Source organism: Palaemon carinicauda, chromosome 20 (assembly GCF_036898095.1).
Source record: "Palaemon carinicauda isolate YSFRI2023 chromosome 20, ASM3689809v2, whole genome shotgun sequence".
Classification (NCBI taxonomy): Eukaryota; Metazoa; Arthropoda; class Malacostraca; order Decapoda; family Palaemonidae; genus Palaemon; species Palaemon carinicauda.
This window is the reverse complement of record NC_090744.1, coordinates 114,692,544-114,716,020: the sequence shown is the minus strand read 5'-3', so window position 1 is coordinate 114,716,020 and position 23,477 is coordinate 114,692,544. Positions and strand designations below refer to the sequence as shown.

Genomic DNA, 23,477 nt, shown 5'->3' with positions numbered 1-23,477 from the left:
TGTATCATCAAACCATAAATTAGGAAGAGGCTGGTCCAATTTACAGCTCGTCATAATAATCCACGTGATCCCCAGACTTGAACTTCTTCTTGTCCAGGATCTCCAGGAACTTCCTGACGGATTCCTCGCACGAAAGCAGTTTGCCTTCGTCCTTCATGCTGGCGAAGGCTGAGCGGAGTTCCTGGTCGGCCGTGGAAGTTCGAGCAGTCGCCTGGTAAAGAGATCAAAATGGTGTGGGGATATCTATAGTTCAGTAATCAGTGGAGTATATGCGGGTATAAGGTATACTTAAACTTCTTTTCTCTTGATGGGCCCTTATATTCATAAAGAAAAGCTATACTTAGTTATTTTGCTATTTTCAATTCAGTATAACTATAAATTATCACTGGATATACTGTAAAATTCTATGCATTATTATTATTATTATTATTATTACTATCACTATTTGCTAAGCTACAATCCTAGTTAGAAAAGCAGGATGCTATAAGCCCAAGGGCTCCATCAGGAAAAATAAATGAGCATGCTTATGAGAAATTATTTTCCTCAACCTCAATAAAGCAGTATTGGCTGCTAAAAAGGATCATTATTCAAATATCACCTAATGATCTGAACCAGTAGCTGTAGCCAAGCTACAACCCTAATTGGAAAACCAAGATGCTGTAAGCCCAAGGGCTCCAGCAGGGAAAAATATAGGCCAGCATAAGAGGTCTGGGAAATGATAGGGTCCAAATAAAAAATATGTCTTATAGCCTTTCTAATCCTAAAATGCCTCCTTTTATTAATGGTGATATTTCAAATACTGTAGCTGATATGTTCCTTTAAATGTACACTATCAGACTCAAGTACTTACTAATTGGTAATAAAGAATAACAGTAAATATATATTACAACAACCATACAAAGTCGCACAGTTTTCTCTCAGTACAGTGCACTATCAAATGTGGGTGCTTTATCCTGTTTAAACACTGTTAAGTCTTCATAAGGTCTGTGCTATTTATACTTTCCATTACATATCTATTTCTTTAAATCCAGTGCCACAGTGTAAAGTCACCATCTCTAAGTTCAGAACACCAAAACATTTTGGTAAATAAAGAGCAATTGGGTCTGCCACAAGCTTTTTACCTCCCACTGCACCTTACATTCAAAATGCTGTCTGTCCTCTCCAACCTTCTCTTCACCTTCCCCATTTCCCACTTATCCATTCCAATCCTAGTTCACTTTTTACTTTCCATTAAGGATTAGGATTTAATTATTTGAGTTAATAGCCTGGTGCTGGGGCTAGCGAGTCCATTCACTGTCCAAATTCATCTAGGTTAAAAGTCTAGAGTCACACAATGAGGTAAAGCTTAGAAGATGGACAGCTAGATGGAAGAATGAAGGTAATGTAGAAGGATATGAAGTAAGTACAGCTAAAGTCCGAATGAACACTGCAATGACACCCTACTTAACGCCTACAGTGCACCCTGTGAGGTGAACTTACAGCATTAACCCCAATGGGAACTTTTTATCAAGGATTGAAACTGGTATTCTAAATGAGTGGAATCTTCCAAGTTGGTCAGGATATCTGAATTTGTAAAAGACTCAGTCTTAACGAATAAAAATAACAATATTGGCCTGGGTTTTGTGAAAATTAGTAAGTGGACAAAGGCTCTATAATGTAGAACACATTTTCCTTTATATTTATAATTAAATAATTATATGTTTTGAGACTACAAACTTAATACCAGTGATATTTCCCTGTCCAATCTTTTAGTGAAAACAGTGTAGGTTTTATTCTCTCTTAATACTTGTAATTGATACAAAATAATACCTCCCTCTTTTGAGGCATCAACAAGACCATGAACGTGAGTCTAAGAGCCCCGTCCGCACTCTGGAGAGAAAGCTCTGGGCAATCTTGTCCCTCACACAACAGATATTCAAATCAAATCTACGTATGAAAATGCCTTCTCATGCTGAGGCCTCTCTACCCTGAAAAACAATCAAAATTACCTGCATATCATTGTCCAGGGGTCCTGGTGCGTAACTAAGCACAGTGATGTCTGTCTCTTCAGCGGCAAGGACTCTGAACAGCATGTCCCTGGCTGCTTTTCCCGCGCAGTAGAGGCCCCACGACTTGAAGGGCTGAAGGGCGCACAGGGAGGAGATGTTGACGACCTCCAACGAAGTCTTGGGATGGTGAGCCTTCATGTAATCCAAGAAGATGGCATTCAGCGAGATCACTGAGCTGCAAGGACAAAAGTATAATAATATGGGGTCTACTCTGCTGTTTTTTCTCAAATTCAGGGTGTGTAATGCAATTCTTGTGAGAATAGGATTATAAAATTGAGTCCTGAAGCCAAGCACTGGGGCACTAAAGGCCCTGAGAGAGTAGTTCAACTTAATTGGCATCCTGATATACCAATCCTAACCTTATACTACATTGGACTGCTCTCTAGTTACAGCTCATTTTACCTTTGCCTACACATTATTATTATTATTATTATTATTATTATTATTATTATTATTATTACTAACATAGTTAGGAAAGCAGTATGCTATAAGCCCCATGGCTCAAACAGGGAATTATTATTATTATTATTATTATTATTATTATTATTATTACTTGCTACGCTACAAACCTAGTTGGAAAAGCAGAATTCTATAAGCCCAGGGGCTCCAATAGGAAAAATAGCCCAATGAGGAAAGGAAACAAGGAAAAATTAAATATCTTAAGAGTAACATCAAAATAAATATCTCCTATATAAACTATAAAAAAACTTTAACAACACAAGAGGAAGAGAAACAGGATAGAATAGTGTGCCCGAGTGTACCCTCAAGCAAGAGAACTCTAACCCTAGACAGTGGAAGACCATGCTACAAAGAATATGGCACTATCCAAGACTAGAGAACAATGGTTTGATTTTAGAGTGTCCTTCACCTAGAAGAATTGCTTACCATGGCTAAAGAGTCTCTCCTACAGCGAATATTCTGGCCTGTTCTATCCACATTCTCCTCTTTCATCATACACATGACAACACTGAGATAAATGAAAAATTATTCTTCACCCAAGGGGTTAACTACTGCACTGTAATTATTCAGTGGCTACTTTCCTCTTGGTAAGGGTAGAAAATACTATTCAGCTATGGTAAGCAGCTCTTCTAGGGGAAGGACAATCCAAAATCAAACCATTGTTCTCTAGTCTGGGGTAGTGCCATAGCCTCTGCACCATGGTCTTCCACTGTCTTAAGTTAGAGTTCTTATGCTTGAGGGTACACTCGGAAATATCATTCCTTGGAGTGTAAAAATAGTAGAAAATAGAACACCAATCGTCAAAGTAATACAATTAATAAAGAAAACCATTACATTTTAAAGTAATAAATGTAGTCGAAAAATAACATCACGTTTCAAAGTAATTAAGAGATTCACATCTAAAAGTTATAAAATTAATCGAAAACATCACATCTTAAAAGTAATATAAAAGTTATTAAAAGAAATATCCGGTTTAAAAAAAAATTAAATCAGGAAATACAAAACACGTCTCAAAATCATAAGAATCAGTAAAAAAATCGGATGACAGAGTACTAGAAAGTAGTAAAAAAAACATTACGTTTCAAAGTAACAAAAGTACTAAAAACCTCACGTTTCAAAGTAATAAAACATCATGTTTCAAAGTAATAAAAAATAGTAAAAACTTCATGCTTTGAAGTAATAAAAAGTAGTAAAAACTTCACGTTTAAAAGTAATAAGAATAGTAAAAAATCACGTTTCAAAGTAATAAAAAGAAATAACACATTACGTTTCAAAGTAATAAAAATAGTGAAAACGTTACGTTTCAAAGTAATAAAAATAGTAAAAACATTACGTTTCAAAGTAATAAATATTAAAAAAAGATACGTTTCAAAGTAATAAAAATAGTAAAAACATTACGTTTCAAAGTAATAAATATTAAAAAAAAGATACGTTTCAAAGTAATAAAACTAGTAAAAACATTACGTTTCAAAGTAATAAAAATAGTAAAAAAACATTATGCTTCAAAGTAATAAAAAGTAGTAAAAACATTACGTTTCAAAGTAATAAATATTAAAAAAAAAACGTTTCAAAGGAATAAAAAGTAGTAAAAACATTACGTTTCAAAGTAATGAAAGTAGTAAAAAAAATACGTATCAAAGTAATAAATAGTAAAAAAAATCATGTTTCAAAGTAATAAAAACATTACGTTTCAAAGTAATAAAAGTAGTAAAAAACATTGCGTTTCAAAGTAATAAAAGTAGTAAAAACCTTACGTTTCAAAGCAATAAAAAGTACTAAAAACAACATGGTTGAAAGTAATAAAAGTAGTAAAAACATTACATTTCAAAGCGATAAAAGTAGTAAAAACATTACGTTTCAAAGTAATAAACGTGTAAAACATCAAGTTTCAAAGTAACGAAAATAGTAAAAACATGATGTTTCAAAGTAATAAAAGTAGTAAAAAAATTACTTTTCAAAGTAATAAAATGTACTAAAAACAGCACGTTTCAAAGTAATAAATAGTAAAAAAAATTACGTTTCAAAGTAACAAAAATAATAAAAACATCACGTTTCAAAGTAATGAAAGTAGTAAAAACATTACGTTTCAAAGTAATAAAAGTAGTAAAAACATTGCGTTTCAAAGTAATGAAAGTAGTAAAAACATTACGTTTCAAAGTAATAAAAGTAGTAAAAACATTGCGTTTCAAAGTAATGAAAGTAGTAAAAACAATACGTTTCAAAGTAATAAAAAGTGATTACGTTTCAAAGTACTAAAAACTAGTAAAACATTATGTTTCAAAGTAATAAAAAGTGATTATGTTTCAAAGTAATAAAAGTAGTAAAAAGAACGTTTCAAAGTACAAAAAACTAGTAAAAACATTGTTTCAAAGTAATAAAAGTAATAAAAAGAAGATTTCAAAGTAGTAAAAACATTACGTTTCAAAGTAATAAAAGTAGTAAAAACATCACGTTTCAAAGTACTAAAAAGTAGCCAAAGGACATTATGTTTCAAAGTAATAAAAGTAGTAAAAACATTACGTTTCAAAGTAATAAGTAGTAAAAAAATCACGTTTCAAAGTAATAAAAGTAGTAAAAACATTACTTTTCAAAGTAATAAAATGTGCTAAAAACATCACGTTTCAAAGTAATAAAAAGTAGTAAAAACATTACTTTTCAAAGTAATAAAAAGTACTAAAAACATCATGGTTGAAAGTAATAAAAGTAGTAAAAACATTACGTTTCAAAGTAATAAAAGTAGTAAAAACTTTACGTTTCAAAGTAAGAAAAGTAGTAAAAACATTACTTTTCAAAGTAAAAAAGTACTAAAAACATCACGGTTCAAATTAATAAAAAGTAGTAAAAACATCACCTTTCAAACCAATAAAAAGTAGCCAAAGGACAATATAATGTTAAGAATATAATCCCAAACGAGGTCAAATGAAACACCACAAATTAATCAGGTCTCGATGTTGATCCCAACGAATTAAATAAAAATAGCAAATGAACTTTAATGATTTCAGGTGACCTAAATGAGGCAAATTAGATTGAGTCTCCTTACTAAATACTGCTGGTGTTACTGGCATCAAGCTGGTAACTGCAGCTATTAGATCTCTAAAAATAAGCAACAGCATTATTATTATTATTATTATTATTGTTATTATTATTATTACTAACCAAGTTACAGTCTAGTTGGGAAAGCAGAATGCTATAAGCTCAAGGGCTCCATCAGGGAATTATCATTATTATTATTATTATTATTATTATTATTATCAACATAGTTGGGAAAGCAGGATGCTATAAGCTCAAGGGCTCCAACATGGAATAATAATAATAATAATAATAATTATTATTATTATTATTATTATTATTATTATTATTATTACTAACACAGTTGGGGTAGAAGGATGCTATAAGCCCAAGGGCTCAAACAGGTAATTATTATTATTATTATTATTATTATTATTATTATTATTATTACCTAAGCTACAACCCTATTTGGAAAAGCAGGATGGTATAAGCCCAAAGGCTCAAACAGGGAAAAATAGACCAGTGAGGAAAGGAAATAAAGAGATAAATAAACTATATGAGTAATGAACAATTAAAACGAAATATTCTAAGAACAATAACAACATCAAAACAAGCTTTTCACATATAAACTATAAAAAGATACTTAAGTCATCCTGTTAAAAAAAAAGAGAAAAAAAAGAGCAGTTACAACATTAAAAAAGACCTTTCACATATAGACTGTAAAAAGAGACTTATGTCATCCTGTTAAAAAAAAGAAAAAAAAAAGAGCAGTAACAAAGTTAAAACAGACCTTTTACATATAAACTTTAACTATAAAAAGAGACTTGAGTCAGCCTGTTAAAAATAAAAAAAAAAAAAAAACTTTTCTGCAAGTTTGAACTTTTTGGAAGTTCAATCAACCTTAATCACCTGATATTAAAACAAGCCTTTCACATATAAACTTTAAAAAGAGACTTATGTCAGCCTGCTCAAAAAAAAAAAAAAAAAAAAAAAAAAAAAACTTTTCTGCAAGTTTGAACTTTTTGGAAGTTCAATCAACCTTAATCACCTGATATTAAAACAAGCCTTTCACATATAAACTTTAAAAAGAGACTTATGTCAGCCTGCTCAAAAAAAAAAAAAAAAAAGAAAAAAAAAAAAAAAAAAAAAACAGCAGTAACAACATTAAAACAGACCTTTCACATGTAAACTATAACAAGAGACTCAAGTCAGCCTGTTAAAAAAAAGAAAAAAAACGAGCAGTAACAAAGTTAAAACAGACCTTTTACATATAAACTATAACTATAAAAAGAGACTTGAGTCAGCCTGTTAAAAAAAAAAAAAAAAAAAAAAAAAGGAGCAGTAACAACATTAAAAAAAAGACCTTTCACGTATAAACTATAAAAAGAGACTTATTTCAGCCTATATAAAAAAAAGAAAAAAAGAAAAAAAAACTTTTTCTGCGAGTTTGAACTTTTTGGAAGTTCAATCAACCTTAATAACCTGATATTAAAACAAGCCTTTCACATATAAACTATAAAACGAGACTTAAGTCAGCCTGTTAAAAAAAAAAAAAAAAAAAAAAAAAAAACAGCAGTAACAACATTAAAACAGACCTTTCACATGTAAACTATTAAAAAAGAGACTCAAGTCAGCCTGTTAAAAAAAAAAAAAAAAAAAAAAAAAAAAAAAAAAAAAAAAAAAAAAAAAAAAAAAAACTTTTCTGCAAGTTTGAACTTTTTGGAAGTTCAATCAACCTTAATCACCTGATATTAAGCCGGAAATACTCATTGGCGTGGTTCAGATCCTGTTGGTCCCTGAGATACTGAAGGCGCCCAAGGGATCCTGCGTTGTGGATGATCAGGGCGCGTCTGGGAGATCCTGAGGCTCCTTCGCGGTTGAAAGTCAGGTCAAGGGCCTTGCTGAATCCTTCTGTCTCTGCCGAGCTGAGATCCATCACGATAGGGACGAACTGCAATGAAGGATGAATGAATGAATGAAGGATGAATGAATGAATGAAGGATGAATGAATGAATGAAGGATCTGAAGGTTCCTAGCATCCTGACATTGAAGGTCATTGACGCAGATATCAATTATTATTATTATTATTATTATTATTATTATTACTATCCAAGCTACAACCCGAATTGGAAAAGCAAGATGCTATAAGCCCAGGGGCTCCAATAGGGAAAAATAGCCCAGTGAGGCAAGGAAATAAGGAAATAAATAATTGAAGAGAACAAATTAACAATAAATCATTCTAAAAAAAGTAATGTCAAAAGAGATATGTCATATATAAACTATTAACAACGTCAAAAACAGATATGTCCTATATAAACTATAAAAAGACTCATGTCCGCCTGGTCAACAAAAAAGCATTTGCTCCAACTTTGAACTTTTGAAGTTCTACTGATTCAACTGATAAAGATTAAAAAAATATTCAATTAAAACCATAAAAGTAAATATGTTATAAAGGTAAAATAGCTTTTATAAGACTTGCTTCTGATATAAATTTAAAAATGCCACTAGCATTGTACGCCACATCATGTCCAAGAATCTTGGCAAGGATGAACCTGCCATCCTCACCTCGAGCCTCAAACAGATATATATTTCTTTCTGTGCTGTAAGTGGGGCATTCAGTCAACAAATGCCTCATTGTGGAAAGCGGTGAATAGTTAAAAATGTCTCGTTTTTTGGATTTACTAACAATTGTTATAAAATTACTGTCAAAAGGAATATTATTGGTGGCCGATGTAGTAACCTCCCTGACTTGATTGCCATACTGGGGTTCGAGTCTCGCTCAAACTCGTTAGTTCCTTTGGTCACTGCAACCTCACCATCCCTGTAAGCTAGTTAGAAATGTCTCGTTTTTGGATTTACTAACAATTGTTATAAAATTACTGTCAAAAGGAATATTATTGGTGACCGATGTAGTAACCTCTCTGACTTGATTGCCATACTGGGGTTCGAGTCTCGCTCAAACTCGTTAGTTGCTTTGGTCACTGCAACCTCACCATCCCTGTAAGCTAGTTAGAAATGTCTCGTTTTTGGATTTACTAACAATTGTTATAAAATTACTGTCAAAATGAATATCAGCGGTGGCCGATGTAGTAACGTTCCTGACTGTTGATCCCCAGACTGGGGTTCGAGTCTCGCTCAAACTCGTTGGCTCCTTTAGTTGCTGCAACCTCACCATCCTTGTGAGCTAAGGAGGATGGGGGGGGGGGGCGTTTGGGGGAGCCTATAGGTATAGGCTTATCTGATTATGTAAACAATATATCTTATTGCCAAAGCAAGAGCCCGTGCCTTGCATAAGGCAAGTCGTTCTTAAACGAACGAACGAAGCAGGACAATGCCCTAGAGACTGACCATATATACATATGATCAGCGCCCAAGGGCCTTCTCCACCCTCGCTGGGACCAGGGAGGGCTAGGCAATAGCTGCTGATGACTCAGCAGATAGACCTATAGGCTTCCCCAAACCCCCCCCCCCCATCCTTAGCTCACAAGGATGGTGAGGTTGCAGCGACCAGGGGAAGTAACGAGTTTGAGCGGGACTCGAACCACAGTCTGGCGATCACCAGTCAGGGACGTTAACAGGAGGACACCACAGTATCCTACTTTTCCTACTTGGGTTGTAGCTTAGATGATGATGATGATGATGATGATGATGATAATAATAATAATAATAATAATAATAAGAAGAAGAAGAAGAAGAAGAAGAAGAAGAATCAGCAGCAGAAGAAGAAGAAGAAGAAGAAGAAGAAGAAGAAGAAGAAGAAAAAGAAGAAGTAGAAGAAGAAGAAAAAGAAGAGTCAGCAGCAGCAGAAGAAGAAGAAGAAGACGAAGAAGAAGCAGACAAAGAAAAAGAAGCAGACAAAGAAGAAGAAGAAAAAGAAGAAGAAGCAGCAGCAGAAGAAGAAGAAGAAGAAGAAGAAAAAGAAGAAGAAGAAGAAGAAGAAGAAGAAAAAGAAGAAGTAGAAGAAGAAGAAAAAGAAGAGTCAGCAGCAGCAGAAGAAGAAGAAGAAGACGAAGAAGAAGCAGACAAAGAAAAAGAAGCAGACAAAGAAGAAGAAGAAAAAGAAGAAGAAGCAGCAGCAGAAGAAGAAGAAGAAGAAGAAGAAAAAGAAGAAGAAGAAGAAGAAGAAGAAGAAAAAGAAGAAGTAGAAGAAGAAGAAAAAGAAGAGTCAGCAGCAGCAGAAGAAGAAGAAGAAGACGAAGAAGAAGCAGACAAAGAAAAAGAAGCAGACAAAGAAGAAGAAGAAAAAGAAGAAGAAGCAGCAGCAGAAGAAGAAGAAGAAGAAGAAGAAAAAGAAGAAGAAGAAGAAGAAGAAGAAGAAAAAGAAGAGTCAGCAGCAGCAGAAGAAGAAGAAGAAGACGAAGAAGAAGCAGACAAAGAAAAAGAAGCAGACAAAGAAGAAGAAGAAAAAGAAGAAGAAGCAGCAGCAGAAGAAGAAGAAGAAGAAGAAGAAGACGAAGAAGAAGCAGACAAAGAAAAAGAAGCAGACAAAGAAGAAGAAGAAAAAGAAGAAGAAGCAGCAGCAGAAGAAGAAGAAGAAGAAGAAGAAAAAGAAGAAGAAGAAGAAGAAGAAGAAGAAAAAGAAGAAGTAGAAGAAGAAGAAAAAGAAGAGTCAGCAGCAGCAGAAGAAGAAGAAGAAGACGAAGAAGAAGCAGACAAAGAAAAAGAAGCAGACAAAGAAGAAGAAGAAAAAGAAGAAGAATCAGCAACAGCAGATAAAAAGAAGAAGAAAAAGAAGAAGAAAAAGAAGAAGAAGAAGAAGAAGAAACGAGACCCACCACTGACCACAACTTCAATTCACCCAAAAAGGAATTTGGATGGCCCTTCTCGACTTACGACCAGTCTCGCATAACGTCAGACGGTGTCCGGTTCCCTCACATGGTCTAAGTCTTGATTATGATATTCGATCCTAATGTACGATATCAGATTATCTGTGTATGCTAAAGTGGCGATGTTCTTTTGTTTTGACACACCTTACACAGGTGAAGGGCGCAGAGTATTAGCTTCTAAGTTTAATCAATTTATTATTATTATTATTATTATCATTATTATTATTATTACTAGCTAAGCTACAACCTTTGTTGAAGGCTAGATTCTATAAGCCCAGAGGCTCCAACATTATTATTATTATTATTATTATTATTATTATTATTATTACTGGCTAAGCTACAACCCTAGCTGGAAAAGCAGGATGCTATAAGCCCAGAGGCTCCAACATTATTATTATTATTATTATTATTATTATTACTGGCTAAGCTACAACCCTAGTTGGAAAAGCAGGATGCTATAAGCCCAGAGGCTCCAACATTATTATTATTATTATCATTATTATTATTATTATTATTATTATTATTACTAGCTAAGCTCCAACCCTAGCTGGAAAAGCAGGATGCTATAAGCTCAGAGGCTCCAACATTATTATTATTATTATTATTATTATTATTATTATTATTATTATTATCATTATTATTATTATTATTATTATTATTATTATTATTACTAGCTAAGCTACAACCCTAGTTGGAAAAGCAGGATGCTATAAGCCCAGAGGCTCCAACATTATTATTAATATTATTATTATTATTATTATTATTATTATTACTGGCTAAGCTACAACCCTAGTTGGAAAAGCAGGATGCTATAAGCCCAGAGACTCCAACAGGGAAAAATAGCCCTGTGAGAAAGGAAATAAGGAAATAAATAAACGATATGAGAAATGATTAACAATTAATGAAATATTCTAATTGAAAAAGCAGGATGCTATAAGCCCAAGGGCTCCAATGGGGAAAAACAGCAGCTGTATTATTATTAGCCAAGCTACAGCCCTAGTTGGAAAAGCAAGCTGCTATAAGCCCAAGGGCTCCAATAGGGAAAAATAGCCCAGTGAAGAAAGGAAATAAGGAAATAAATAAATGATGAGAACAAATTAACAATAAATCATTCTAAAAACAGTAACAACGTCAAAACAGATATGTTATAAATAAACTATTAACGTCCAAAACAGATATATCATATAAAAACTATAAAAAGACTCATGTCAGCCTGGTCAACATAAAAACATTAAGAAAATTTAGAACCAATGGCATAGAATTAAGGAAGTTACGACTACCAACCATAGAAATAAAAATATGTAGGAAGTAACTATTAATAATGAATTTTCTGCATATTGGAGTAAATGTTTTCCAGAAAATAAAATAATGATACTCAGGGGATGGAGAGCTTTTGGTAAACAATATGAGATTATGAAAATTAAAATGCCACTTTCTCTAAAAACAAAATTATTCAATCAGAAGGTCCTACCAGTATTAACTTATGCATCAGAAATTTGGTGACCAAAATTAAAATAATGATGATCAGGGGATGGAGAGCTTTTGGTAATAAAAAAAAAATGAGATTACGAAAAGTAAATTACCACTTTCTCTAAAAAGAAAGTATTTAATCAGAAATTCCTACCAGTATTAAAGTATGCATCAGAAATTTGGAGCCTCATTAAAGCCTTAGAACAAAAGCTAGTTACAACTCAAAGAGCTATGGAAAGAATAATGATGGGAATAACACTAACAGACAGATAAAGAGTTACATGGCTACGAGAGTAAGCTAAAGTAGATGATATTCTAACACATAAGAAAAAGAAATGGACATGGGAAGGACATATAATGAGAATAAGATAATAGATGGACATCAAGAATAACAGAATGGGTCCTTATAGATTGCAAAAGAAGCAGGGGAAGGAAGAGAAGACGATAGATTGACGAGCTAAGAAAATTAGCGGGTATAGATAGGTATAGAATCACCATAAACAGACTGGATATAGGAGGAGCATTTCTGAGGCCTTTGTTCTGCATTGGACTAGTGGACTGATGATATATATATATATATATATATAAATAAATATACATATACACACATATTTATACATATATATATATATATATATATAAATATATATGTATATGTATATATATATGTAAATATATATATATACATAAATATATATATATATATATATATATACATATATAATGTATAAAACCCAAACAAATATTCAAATACTACTAACAATCAGTACAAAAATAAATAAAAAAAACATTGATTTCTAAATAGACTACACAGACAAACAGACATCTCCAACCATAACCTTACTTTGGTTTTATTATTGATCTCGTTCACTTTGCCCGCCGTCTTCTTCAGCCCTTCCTCCGACCGGGCCATACCAACGATCATCAAACCGTCCCCGAATTTCTTAGCTAGGCCCAGACACAACGCCTCCCCTAGCCCGCGGGAAGCGCCCGTCACCACGATCCAAATGTCCTTCCGCTGGGGCTCCATTTCCACGGCCTTCCTGGAATGAATAGGATGTTTAGTTTTGAGAGAGAGAGAGAGAGAGAGAGAGAGAGAGAGAGAGAGAGTTACAAGGATTTTGGATGTCTCAAAGACAGAGAGAGAGAGAGAGAGAGAGAGAGAGAGTTACAAGGATTTTGGATGTCTCAAAGATGTAGAGAGAGAGAGAGAGAGAGAGAGAGAGAGAGAGAAAGAGAGAGAGAGTTACAAGGATTTTGGATGTCTCAAAGACAGAGAGAGAGAGAGAGAGAGAGAGAGAGAGAGTTACAAGGATTTTGGATGTCTCAAAGACAGAGAGAGAGAGAGAGAGAGAGAGAGAGAGAGAGAGAGAGTTACAAGGATTTTGGATGTCTCAAAGACAGAGAGAGAGAGAGAGAGAGAGAGAGAGAGAGTTACAAGGATTTTGGATGTCTCAAAGATGTAGAGAGAGAGAGAGAGAGAGAGAGAGAGAGAGAGAGTTACAAGGATTTTGGATGTCTCAAAGACAGAGAGAGAGAGAGAGAGAGAGAGAGAGAGAGAGAGAGAGAGTTACAAGGATTTTGGATGTCTCAAAGACGTAGAGAGAGAGAGAGAGAGAGAGAGAGAGAGAGTTACAAGGATTTTGGATGTCTCAAAGACAGAGAGAGAGAGAGAGAGAGAGAGAGAGAGAGTTACAAGGATTTTGGATGTCTCAAAGACGTAGAGAGAGAGAGAGAGAGAGAGAGAGAGAGAGAGAGTTACAAGGATTTTGGATGTCTCGAAGACTTTCTTTTAGTCCATCCACGGAGACTCCATTTGCTCTTTGGTAGAGCGATTTAGTTTAAGCATTTAGAGTTCTTATGATCTTGTCGAGAGAGAGAGAGAGAGAGAGAGAGAGAGAGAGAGAGAGAGAGAGGGCAATTACGAAAGGTTGCAAGGTAATGAACACCTGTACTGCATAATATTGAATGAGAAGTGATTAAAACTGAATCATTAATGCATATATGACATTTATAACTTATATAAAAAGTTATATCCTTGAATCGGTTAAACACTCTCACACACACACTCATATATATATATATATATATATACATATATAAATATATAAATATACTGTAAATATATATATATATATATATATATGTATATATATATAAGCAATATATTAAAGTAACGTATGTTCTTGTAAACTTCCAATAGGTTTACTTTGAAAAGCATAAGGAATAATGCAATCATTTGACACAAACAAGACCCACACGACTAATACTTATCTAAAGTTAGGCTTTATAGAAAAATAATTATGCAATTTATTCTTTGTTAAACACAAGTTTCATTTTATTTCTATAATTTTTTTTAGTCATGGGCATGTAGATAATGGTTTTTAATAGCATAGGATGGTGGTAAAGGTAACTCACCCCAACCCCTCAAAAAGAGCAGGAAATGAATATTAATTTATATATATATATATATATATATATATATATATATATTTATAAACTATAAGGATTGCGTTTTCGTCAACTAACATTTACAAGGATTACGGCAACAAAGGTAAAAAAGAATTTTTGAAATAAGTTATTATTATTATTATTACTTGCTAATCTACAATCCTAGTTGGAAACGCAGGATGATATAAGCCCAGGGGCTCTAACAAGGAAAATAGCCCAGTGAGGAAAGGAAACAAGGAAAAATAAAATATTTTAAGAGCAGTAACAACATTTAGAAAAAAACATCCCCTGTATAAACTACAAACTTTAACAAAACAAGAGGAAGAGAAATAAGATAGAATAGTATGCCAGTGTACCCTCAAGCAAGAGAACTCTAACCCAAGACAATGGAAGACCATGGTACAGAGGCTATAGCACTACCCAAGACTAGAGAATAATGGTTTGATTTTGTAGTGTCCTTCTACTAGAAGAGCTGCTTGCTATAGCTAAAGAGTCTCTTCTGCCCTTACCTAGAGGAAAGTGGTAATCTCAATGTTGTCAGGTGTATGAGGACAAAGGAGAATCTGTAAAGAATAGGCCAGACTATTCGGCGTATGTGTAGGCAATCAGAAAGAACCGTAACCAGAGAGAAGGATCCAATGTAGTACTGTCTGGCCAGTCAAAGGACCCCAAAACTCTCTCGTGGTAATATCTCAAAGGGTGCCTGGTGCCCTGGCCAACATATTTCCCTGCCTCTTATCGCAAGTATCTTCAACGCACTGATAAAATTGAACCGTAACTAGAGAGAAAAATCCAATGTAGTACTGTCTGGCCAGTCAAAGGACCCCATAACTCTAGCGATAGTATCTCAATGGATGACTGGTGCCCTAGCCAACATATTTCCATGTCTCTTATCACAAATATCTTTAACGCATTGATAAAATATAGCATCTCTAGATAAGATAGCAATCTCAAAAAGCTTCAATTGAAAAAAAATGTATTTACTTCAGGACGCTATATGGAATATGGTTTAAAATGTCGTGTTGCTGAATAAAACGACGATATAAATGTAGTATCACACTTTTCTTCTTTGTAATCCAATGACAACATGAACCCAGACAATCTAATCTATTATTATTACAAGCTAAGCCATAAAACCTAGTTGGGAAAGCAGGATGCTATAAGCACAAGGGCTCCAACAAGGAAATATACCCCAGTCAGAAAAGGAAATAAATAAACTACAAGAGAAAAAGAAATGAACTACAAAAAATAAATAAACTACAAAAACTAAATAAATATACAAGAGAAAAATGAACTACAAAAAATAAATAAACTACAAGAGAAAAAATAGACTACAAAAATAAATAAATAAACTACAAGAAAAAAATAAACTACAAGAGAAAAAATAAAATACAAGAGAAAAAAATAAACTATAAGAGAAAAAATAAAATACAAGAGAAAAATAAACTACAAAAGAAATAAATAAACTACAAGAGAAAAAAATAAACTACAAGAGAAAAAAATAAACTACAAGATAAACAAATAAACTACAAGAGAAAAAGTAAACTACAAAAAATAAATAAATAAACTACAAGAGAAAAAATAAACTACAAAATAAATAAATAAACTACAAGAGAAAAAATAAACTACAAGAGAAAAAAATAAACTACAAGAGAAAAAGTAAACTACAAAAAATAAATAAATAAACTACAAGAGAAAAAATAAACTACAAGAGAAAAAATAAACTACAGGAGATTTACTATACCTCGTTGAAACGAAACTGTACACAGTATAAAAGAACACTTCAAGTTTATTCGCCGAGCAATGGAGGGACCCACTTAACTACACCAACCTGTATCGGGTTCTGTAGCCTTGCTGTAGCCTAGGCTCTGAACTGGCTGGTGGCAACTGGCAACTGGCAAGTTGGCAACGAAGCAACCCAAATGGCCATTGTGCCCGCCAGTCACCGCCATTCCTTGCCACTTCGTAGGATAATAAAAGAGGAGCTATAGTCTGTGACTGGTCCCCTGTATTGGTGATAATGGCAATCTCCTATAGTCACGTGATATGAAATCTATGGCCTGTGACTGTATTCTTTCCTTGTACTTTATCCAATAACGTTAACCTCTTTACCTTATTATTATTATTGTTATTATTATTATTATTATCATTACTTGCCAAGCTACAACCCTAGTTGGAAAAGCAGGATGCTATAAGCCAAGGGGCTCCAACAGGGAAAATAACCCAGTGAGGACAGGAAACCAGAAAAAAAAAAAAATTAAGAACAGTAACATTAAAATATTTCTTATATAAACTATGAAAACTTTAACAAGACAAGAGGAAGAGAAATATTATTATTATTATTATTACTATTATTATTATTGTTATTATTATTATTATTATTATTATTACTTGCCAAGCTACAACCCTAGTTGGAAAAGCAGGATGCTATAAGTCCAGGGGCTCTAACAGGGAAAATAGCCCAGTGAGGAAAGGAAACAAGGAAAAATAAAATATTTTAAGAACAGTAATATTAGAATATTTCTTATATAAACTATGAAAACTTTAACAAGACAAGAGGAAGAGAAATATTATTATTATTATTATCATTATTATTGTTATTATTATTATTATTATTATTATTAAGCTACAACCCTAGTTGGATAAGCAGATGCTATAAGCACAGGGGCTCCATCAGGGAAAATAATCCAGCGAGGAAAGGAAACCAGAAAAAGAAAAATATTTTAAGAATGGTAACATTAAAATATTTCTTTTACAAACTATGAAAACTCTAACAAGACAAGAGGAAGAGAAATATTATTATTATTATTATTATTATTATTACTTGCCAAGCTACAACCCTAGTTGGATAAGCAGGGTGCTATAAGTCAAGGGGCTCCAACAGGGAAAATAACCCAGTGAGGAAAGGAAACAAGGAAAAATAAAATATTTTAAGAACAGTAATATTAGAATATTTCTTATATAAACTATGAAAACTTTAACAAGACAAGAGGAAGAGAAATATTATTATTATTATTATTATCATTATTATTGTTATTATTATTATTATTATTACTTGCCAAGCTACAACCCTAGTTGGAAAAGCAGGATGCTATAAGGCTAGGGGCTCCAACAGGGAAAATAACCCAGTGAGGAAAGGAAACAAGGAAAAATAAAATATTTTAAGAACAGTAATATTAGAATATTTATTATATAAACTATGAAAACTTTAACAAGACAAGAGGAAGAGAAATAAGATAGAATAGTGTGCCCGAGTGTACACTCAAGCAAGAGATCTCTAACCCAAGACAGTGGAAGACCATGGTACAGAGGCTATGGCACTACCCAAGACTAGAGAACAATGATTTGATTTAGAAGTTTACTCCAAGAAGAGCTGCTTACCATAGCTAAAGAGTCTCTTCTACCCTTACCAAGAGGAAAGTAGCCACTGAACAATTACAGTGCAGTAGTTAACCTCTTGAGTGAAGAATTGTTTGGTAATCTCATTGTCAGGTATATGAGGACATAGGAGAATATGTATGTATATGCAAAGGGAAAATTAACCGTAACCAGAGAGAAGGATCCAAGATAGTACTGTCTGACCAAAGGACCCCATAACTCTAGCGGCAGTATCTCAACGGGTGGCTGGTGCCCTGGCCAACCTACTACCTAGCAAATGTTATATATAAATAACCTTAAATGTAAATTAACATTACGAATTGAACCGCATACGATATAAAATATATATATATATATATATATATATATAATATATATATATATATATATATATATAGATAGATAGATAGATAGATAAATAAAATGTTTATATAATTTTCAGACGTGTATTAAATACATTATTTCCAAACACGCATTTAACAACCAAATAGGCCTATACACGTTGTGAAAACCTGCCCAAAAGTTTTATTATTATTATTATAATTATTATTATTATAATGATAAAAAATGACTAATCATGTAATTTAGAAAAGTTTCAAGAAGAAATAAGTTAAAGTCATTAAGAAATTTTCGACGGCTGAATTGATATAGGCATACACTGAAAACCGAGTATAGGCCTAGGCACGACTGGAGATAAACGACCTTAGATTGTTTATTATTAGAATTTAGCTATTTTTGATTAGATTACTGACGATATGTTCTTGAAAAGGTTATCAGTCACACGCACACGCGCACACACACACAAATATATATATATATATATATATACATATATATATATATATATATACTATATATAAATAATATATATAAATATATACATATACATATACATATATATACATATATATATATATATATACATACATTTATATATATATATATATATATAAGAATCCCTTTCTTAATGTGGACACCTTAACGTGGTGAAAATGTAAGTATATTACAAAGATCAGCACAGCTGTACTAGTCAGGGCCACCCATACTAGGTTGGTTTGCTTAAGCGATCAAACAAAAGTCTCCCACCATCATCAATCCGCACTTGTTATAGTGCTTGTTAGTGATGAAAATTGACCAAACCCTAGACATAAATAAGGACATGTCTGAGGCCTTTGTCTTGCGTTGGACTAAAAATGGAAGTTGCTGATATATATATATATATATATATAGAGAGAGAGAGAGAGAGAGAGAGAGAGAGAGAGAGAGAAAATCTACATTTAACATCAGCAGCCGTTAGATATCTGCGTAAGTGATTAAACATCATATTCAATTATTGCATCCTGATTTTCTAACTATGGTTATAACAATAATAATAATAATAATATCTAGTGAAACACTCAGTAGAGCGCAGACCTCCGCCACGACCGCTTATTTCTCGACCTTTTGCTCGATGTATTAATTGGCGTGGGTTTTCATACACTCAAATATGAACCAAGTTTGAAGTCTTTGTGACAACGATGTCCAAACTTATGGCTGATTACATGAATTGGACATTTTGCTTGACCTTTGACATTGACCTTCCAAAATTTAATCATTTCAAGCTTTTTACATAAAAGTTAATCCCTGCAAGTTCCATTACTCTACGATTAATTGTGGTCTGGAAGCTATTCACAAACACAGAAACAGGGGGTGGAATATAACCTCCTTCCAACTTCGTTGGTAGAGGTAGGAATAATAATAATAATAATAATAATAATAATAATAATAATAATAAATGAATTATGGTATTTAGTTTATGTGGAGTTTGGTAAAGACACCTCACGCCAGTGTAACAGCGGGGAACCTCAGCAGTTAAGAGGTTAGAGAGGTTGGACAGCACGGTGGAAGAAAAGAGCTAGGAAAGAAGGTAAATTAAGACTGAAAATGGGTGCAATAACTACAGTACAATGTAAGGGGTGCACTGAAAGCAATACCCATTGGTTGATAGTTTGGAAGACGGGCAATGAATAACAACTATCCTGTCCAAAATATGCTCCCAAGTTGCCCCCACACCATGAGATAACATTCGATGGAGTTATAGACATTTATTCAGCTAAAAACAACATATTTTAAGTACATACAAACAAGCCAAATAGCCTTTCACAATTAAATCATACGACTTAAGCCTGAATTATTAAAGGACCTTTACTTTCGATGATCTCATATTGATTTATTTAGCCGTTAAATTAAGATAGCCTTGTGCTACAGCACGAGTTCTTGTTTAATGTTGTCCCGCAGTTCTCAGACAGCGGAGCTAAGGGCAAATAGTTCATAAACTGAAACAGCATATTTTAAGTACATATAAACAAGTCAAGTAGCCTTTCACAATTAAATCATACGACTTAAGCCTGAATTAATAAAGGACTTGTACTTTCGATGATCTCATATTGATTTATTTAGCCGTTAAATTAAGATAGTCTTGTGCTACAACACGGGTTCTTGTTTAATGTTGTCCCGCAGTTCTCAGACAGCGGAGCTAAGGGCAAATAGTTCATAAACATTTCAATTTCTCAATGTCCCCACGTTGAAAACGAACAGCCTACTTCAATCTGCAATAACTGAAAATTTGTTATGGCCTGATTGGTATCGTCTCTGCCTGGTGTTTGCCAGTCGGGGGTTCGAGTCCCACTCAGATTCGTTAGTGCCATTAGTCTTTGCCACCTTACCATCCTTGTGAGCTAAGGTTAGGGGGTCTGGGGGAGCCTATAGGTCTATCTGCCGAGTCACATCAGTAGCCATAGCCTGGCCCTCTCCCTGGTCCTAGCTTGGGTGGAGAGGAGGCTTGGGCGCTAATCACATATGGTCAGTCTCTAGGGCATTGTCTTTCTTGCTAGCGCATTGGCACTGTCCCTTGTCTCTGCCATTCATGAGCGACCTTTGGTCCTAGCTTGGGTGGAGAGGAGGCTTGGGCGCTAATCAGAAATGGTCAGTCTCTAGGGCATTGTCCTGCTTGCTAGCGCATTGGCACTGTCCATTGCCTCTGTCATTCATGAGCGACCTTTAAATAGCAATGAATTTTACCTTGCAATCATACTCTGTGTCGTCCCCACATTCCCCAAATAGAACATTCTCATCCCTTTCAGGTTACCAGACCGCAAACCAAAATCCTGTTTCTTGATACTGGCTTTAAAACTCGTGATGTCCCCAGACCAACGTTCGCTGTAAGCCTGTGACTGTGGCCTGGACTGAACAAGAGAGCGAAGCCCGTGTGCTTACTTAAATTTCATGCTTCCAGTAAGCTACTGATCATTCATTTAGATTCGCTAAAGATCTGCAAACTCGACTACGAAAATGTTCATGATGAAGAGATGGGTTAAATAGCACAAATATAATCTGCTGTGTATTACTTTTGAGAGGTAATGTTTTATAAATTCAACTGTGCTTCCACTCTCTCTCTCTCTCTCTCTCTCTCTCTCTCTCTCTCTCTCTCTCTCAAACACACATATATAGCGTGTGTATATATCCTTGTTTCTATTAGCAGAGCAAGCAAAGACGTTTCATTAAAACAGGATCACAAAAATACCAAAGTCCTTAACCTTCATCGGGGATGGAGAGAAATCATAGCAATAACAGCAATAATGGGAGTAGAAACAAATTCTTAAACTAAACAGCGAGAACGAAACACCAGATGTCTAAGAGTTGTATAGACAAACAACAACAACAACAACAACAATAATAATAATAATAATAATAATAATAATAATCGGGAATGATCCAAGGACCTAGGATGTATGATCCAAATGCTGAACCACTAACTTGATCCGGCTGGTTGCAGGTTAAAAAAGGTTGGATCGACAAACTCTTGCATCATAATAATGATGATGCATTTACCTTAGGAAAAAAAGGGGATATGTGAATTCAAAATAATGGAGGGAGATAATTTGGGCTGATAAAGAAGGATATGGTTACCGAGGACGAGAAATAGGGAAAAAAAAAAATTAAGGTTGGGCCTTTTTGAAGATTAAAATGGTGCGGTTTGTTTTAAGCTACGGGCATTTTCTTATCAAATACTACGGGCATTTTCTTATCAAATATTTGAAAATTGACCTCAGCCACCTTTCTCAATGCTTAGTAGACCTTAACCATATGGATAAAACATCTTATTCACTCTTATCATTATTACTATTATTGTTGATATTATAATGATTATTCTATACTGATAATGTCAATAATGATGATATGTAAGTAGCCAATACAACAAACTTATGGGGGAATCAGAAAAAATATAGTGTTAAAATTATGCTGTAAGGAATTTAGTAAAAAGTTGTTCCATAAAACATGATATTCTACCATTGCTTCGATTGATTACAGCTTTCCTTCCTTATTAATGAATATGTTGAAATATTTCTCCCAAAATGCATTAAATGGATTAGTCTAAAGATATTGGTATTAACCAGGAGGAAATATCTATCTCATGAAAAACCCATATTAAAGGAATTTGCCCATGTCCTCTGGAATTCAGTTTGGATCGACATAATCTTCGACTATTCCTATTTATACAACACCGGTTGTGTTTAAGTAGTAGCCTTTAGATATATATATATATGTATATATATATATATATATATATATATATATATATATATATACACACACACACACACACACACATATATATATATATATATATATATATATATATATATATATATATATATATATATATTAAGTTTATCATCTTCAAGCCGAATTCATGATATGCACCTTAACCTTGAAAACAAATCTGCTGTGTATATATATGATGCTACACCTTTCACAGACCCAATCTCCCGAGTTAGACCTGAGGTTCTTGAAACCCAGCAATGTGGAAGAGACCGATAGTGGTATAGTAAAGGTTTAACAGTGAGTGCAACTAGTTTCCCCAAGGATCCTGCAAAGACCTTGAAATAATCCCTATATTGCAATGTTTGAGGAACAATGACAGCTCAACTTGCAACCCCCCACTCCCAGCATATGAGGTTTGGCCTTGAAAATTAGCTTGATCATGCAGATGATGCTACTCTTCATATTGAAGCAATACATCTTAATATACGAGGCTGTTCTCGGATGTTTTGTCATTTAATGGGCGAAATGGGATAATTAGCAGTTTGTTAATATTTTTCTCTAAAAAGACTTTGAACAGATCTTACTTTGACATTTTTGTGATAATGCAGTGTGAAATTCTTGCACATATATACAACCTTCATAGGAATAACACCTATTTCACTCCAATCACTATTGCTAATTTATTATAATGCTTATGTACACAAGATAAGAAGAGCGTATAACAGAATTATATCATGATCAATCTCAGATCAGCTGATACAGAAAAACTCATTAAGAGACTGCATTAAAGATAAGGGATCGAATTCGTAAATGATAAGGTTTCGTCAGTGAACACGTATGAATAAGATACCCATGACGGCTCTGCATTAAAAAATAGCGATGACAAGGAATGACACCATGACACTGTGTCCATACGGAAAATGTAAACGATCGATTGCATACAAAACGAAGGAATATTCTACAGGTGATACTCACCGAGGACCAATCAGCGTTCGACAACCCGGCTACAGCACTGACATGTATAGATGAATGAAATGGTTGGCAGAAGGATTTCAATAAAGAGTCTAAACCCATTATAGGTAGCGTGCATTTGTTTAATCTACATTCAAAACTAAAGATTTACATGGGTAATTACACTCATCTGACTTAAAATCTTATGTTAAATAATTTTAATTAATTAAATTGATTATTTAAAGTACTTTGAGGGAGTATAATAATATTTATACAGGATTAGATATAGAATCGGAGTGGT

General features: G+C 33.6%; 1 protein-coding gene across 1 annotated transcript; it reads right to left on the bottom strand.

Annotated features, from left to right (window-relative positions):
* Positions 1–3: 3 nt before the first annotated feature.
* On the bottom strand, positions 4–16,142 carry LOC137659623 (sepiapterin reductase-like). Its single transcript, XM_068394468.1, has 5 exons — positions 16,008–16,142; positions 12,657–12,855; positions 7,262–7,467; positions 1,989–2,223; positions 4–211 (listed from the first exon to the last, which is right to left on the bottom strand). The coding sequence occupies exons 2-5, from the start codon at positions 12,840–12,842 to the stop codon at positions 41–43; spliced, it is 798 nt and encodes a 265-aa protein (XP_068250569.1). The 5' UTR covers positions 12,843–12,855; positions 16,008–16,142; the 3' UTR covers positions 4–40.
* Between the last annotated feature and the right edge of the window lie 7,335 nt (positions 16,143–23,477).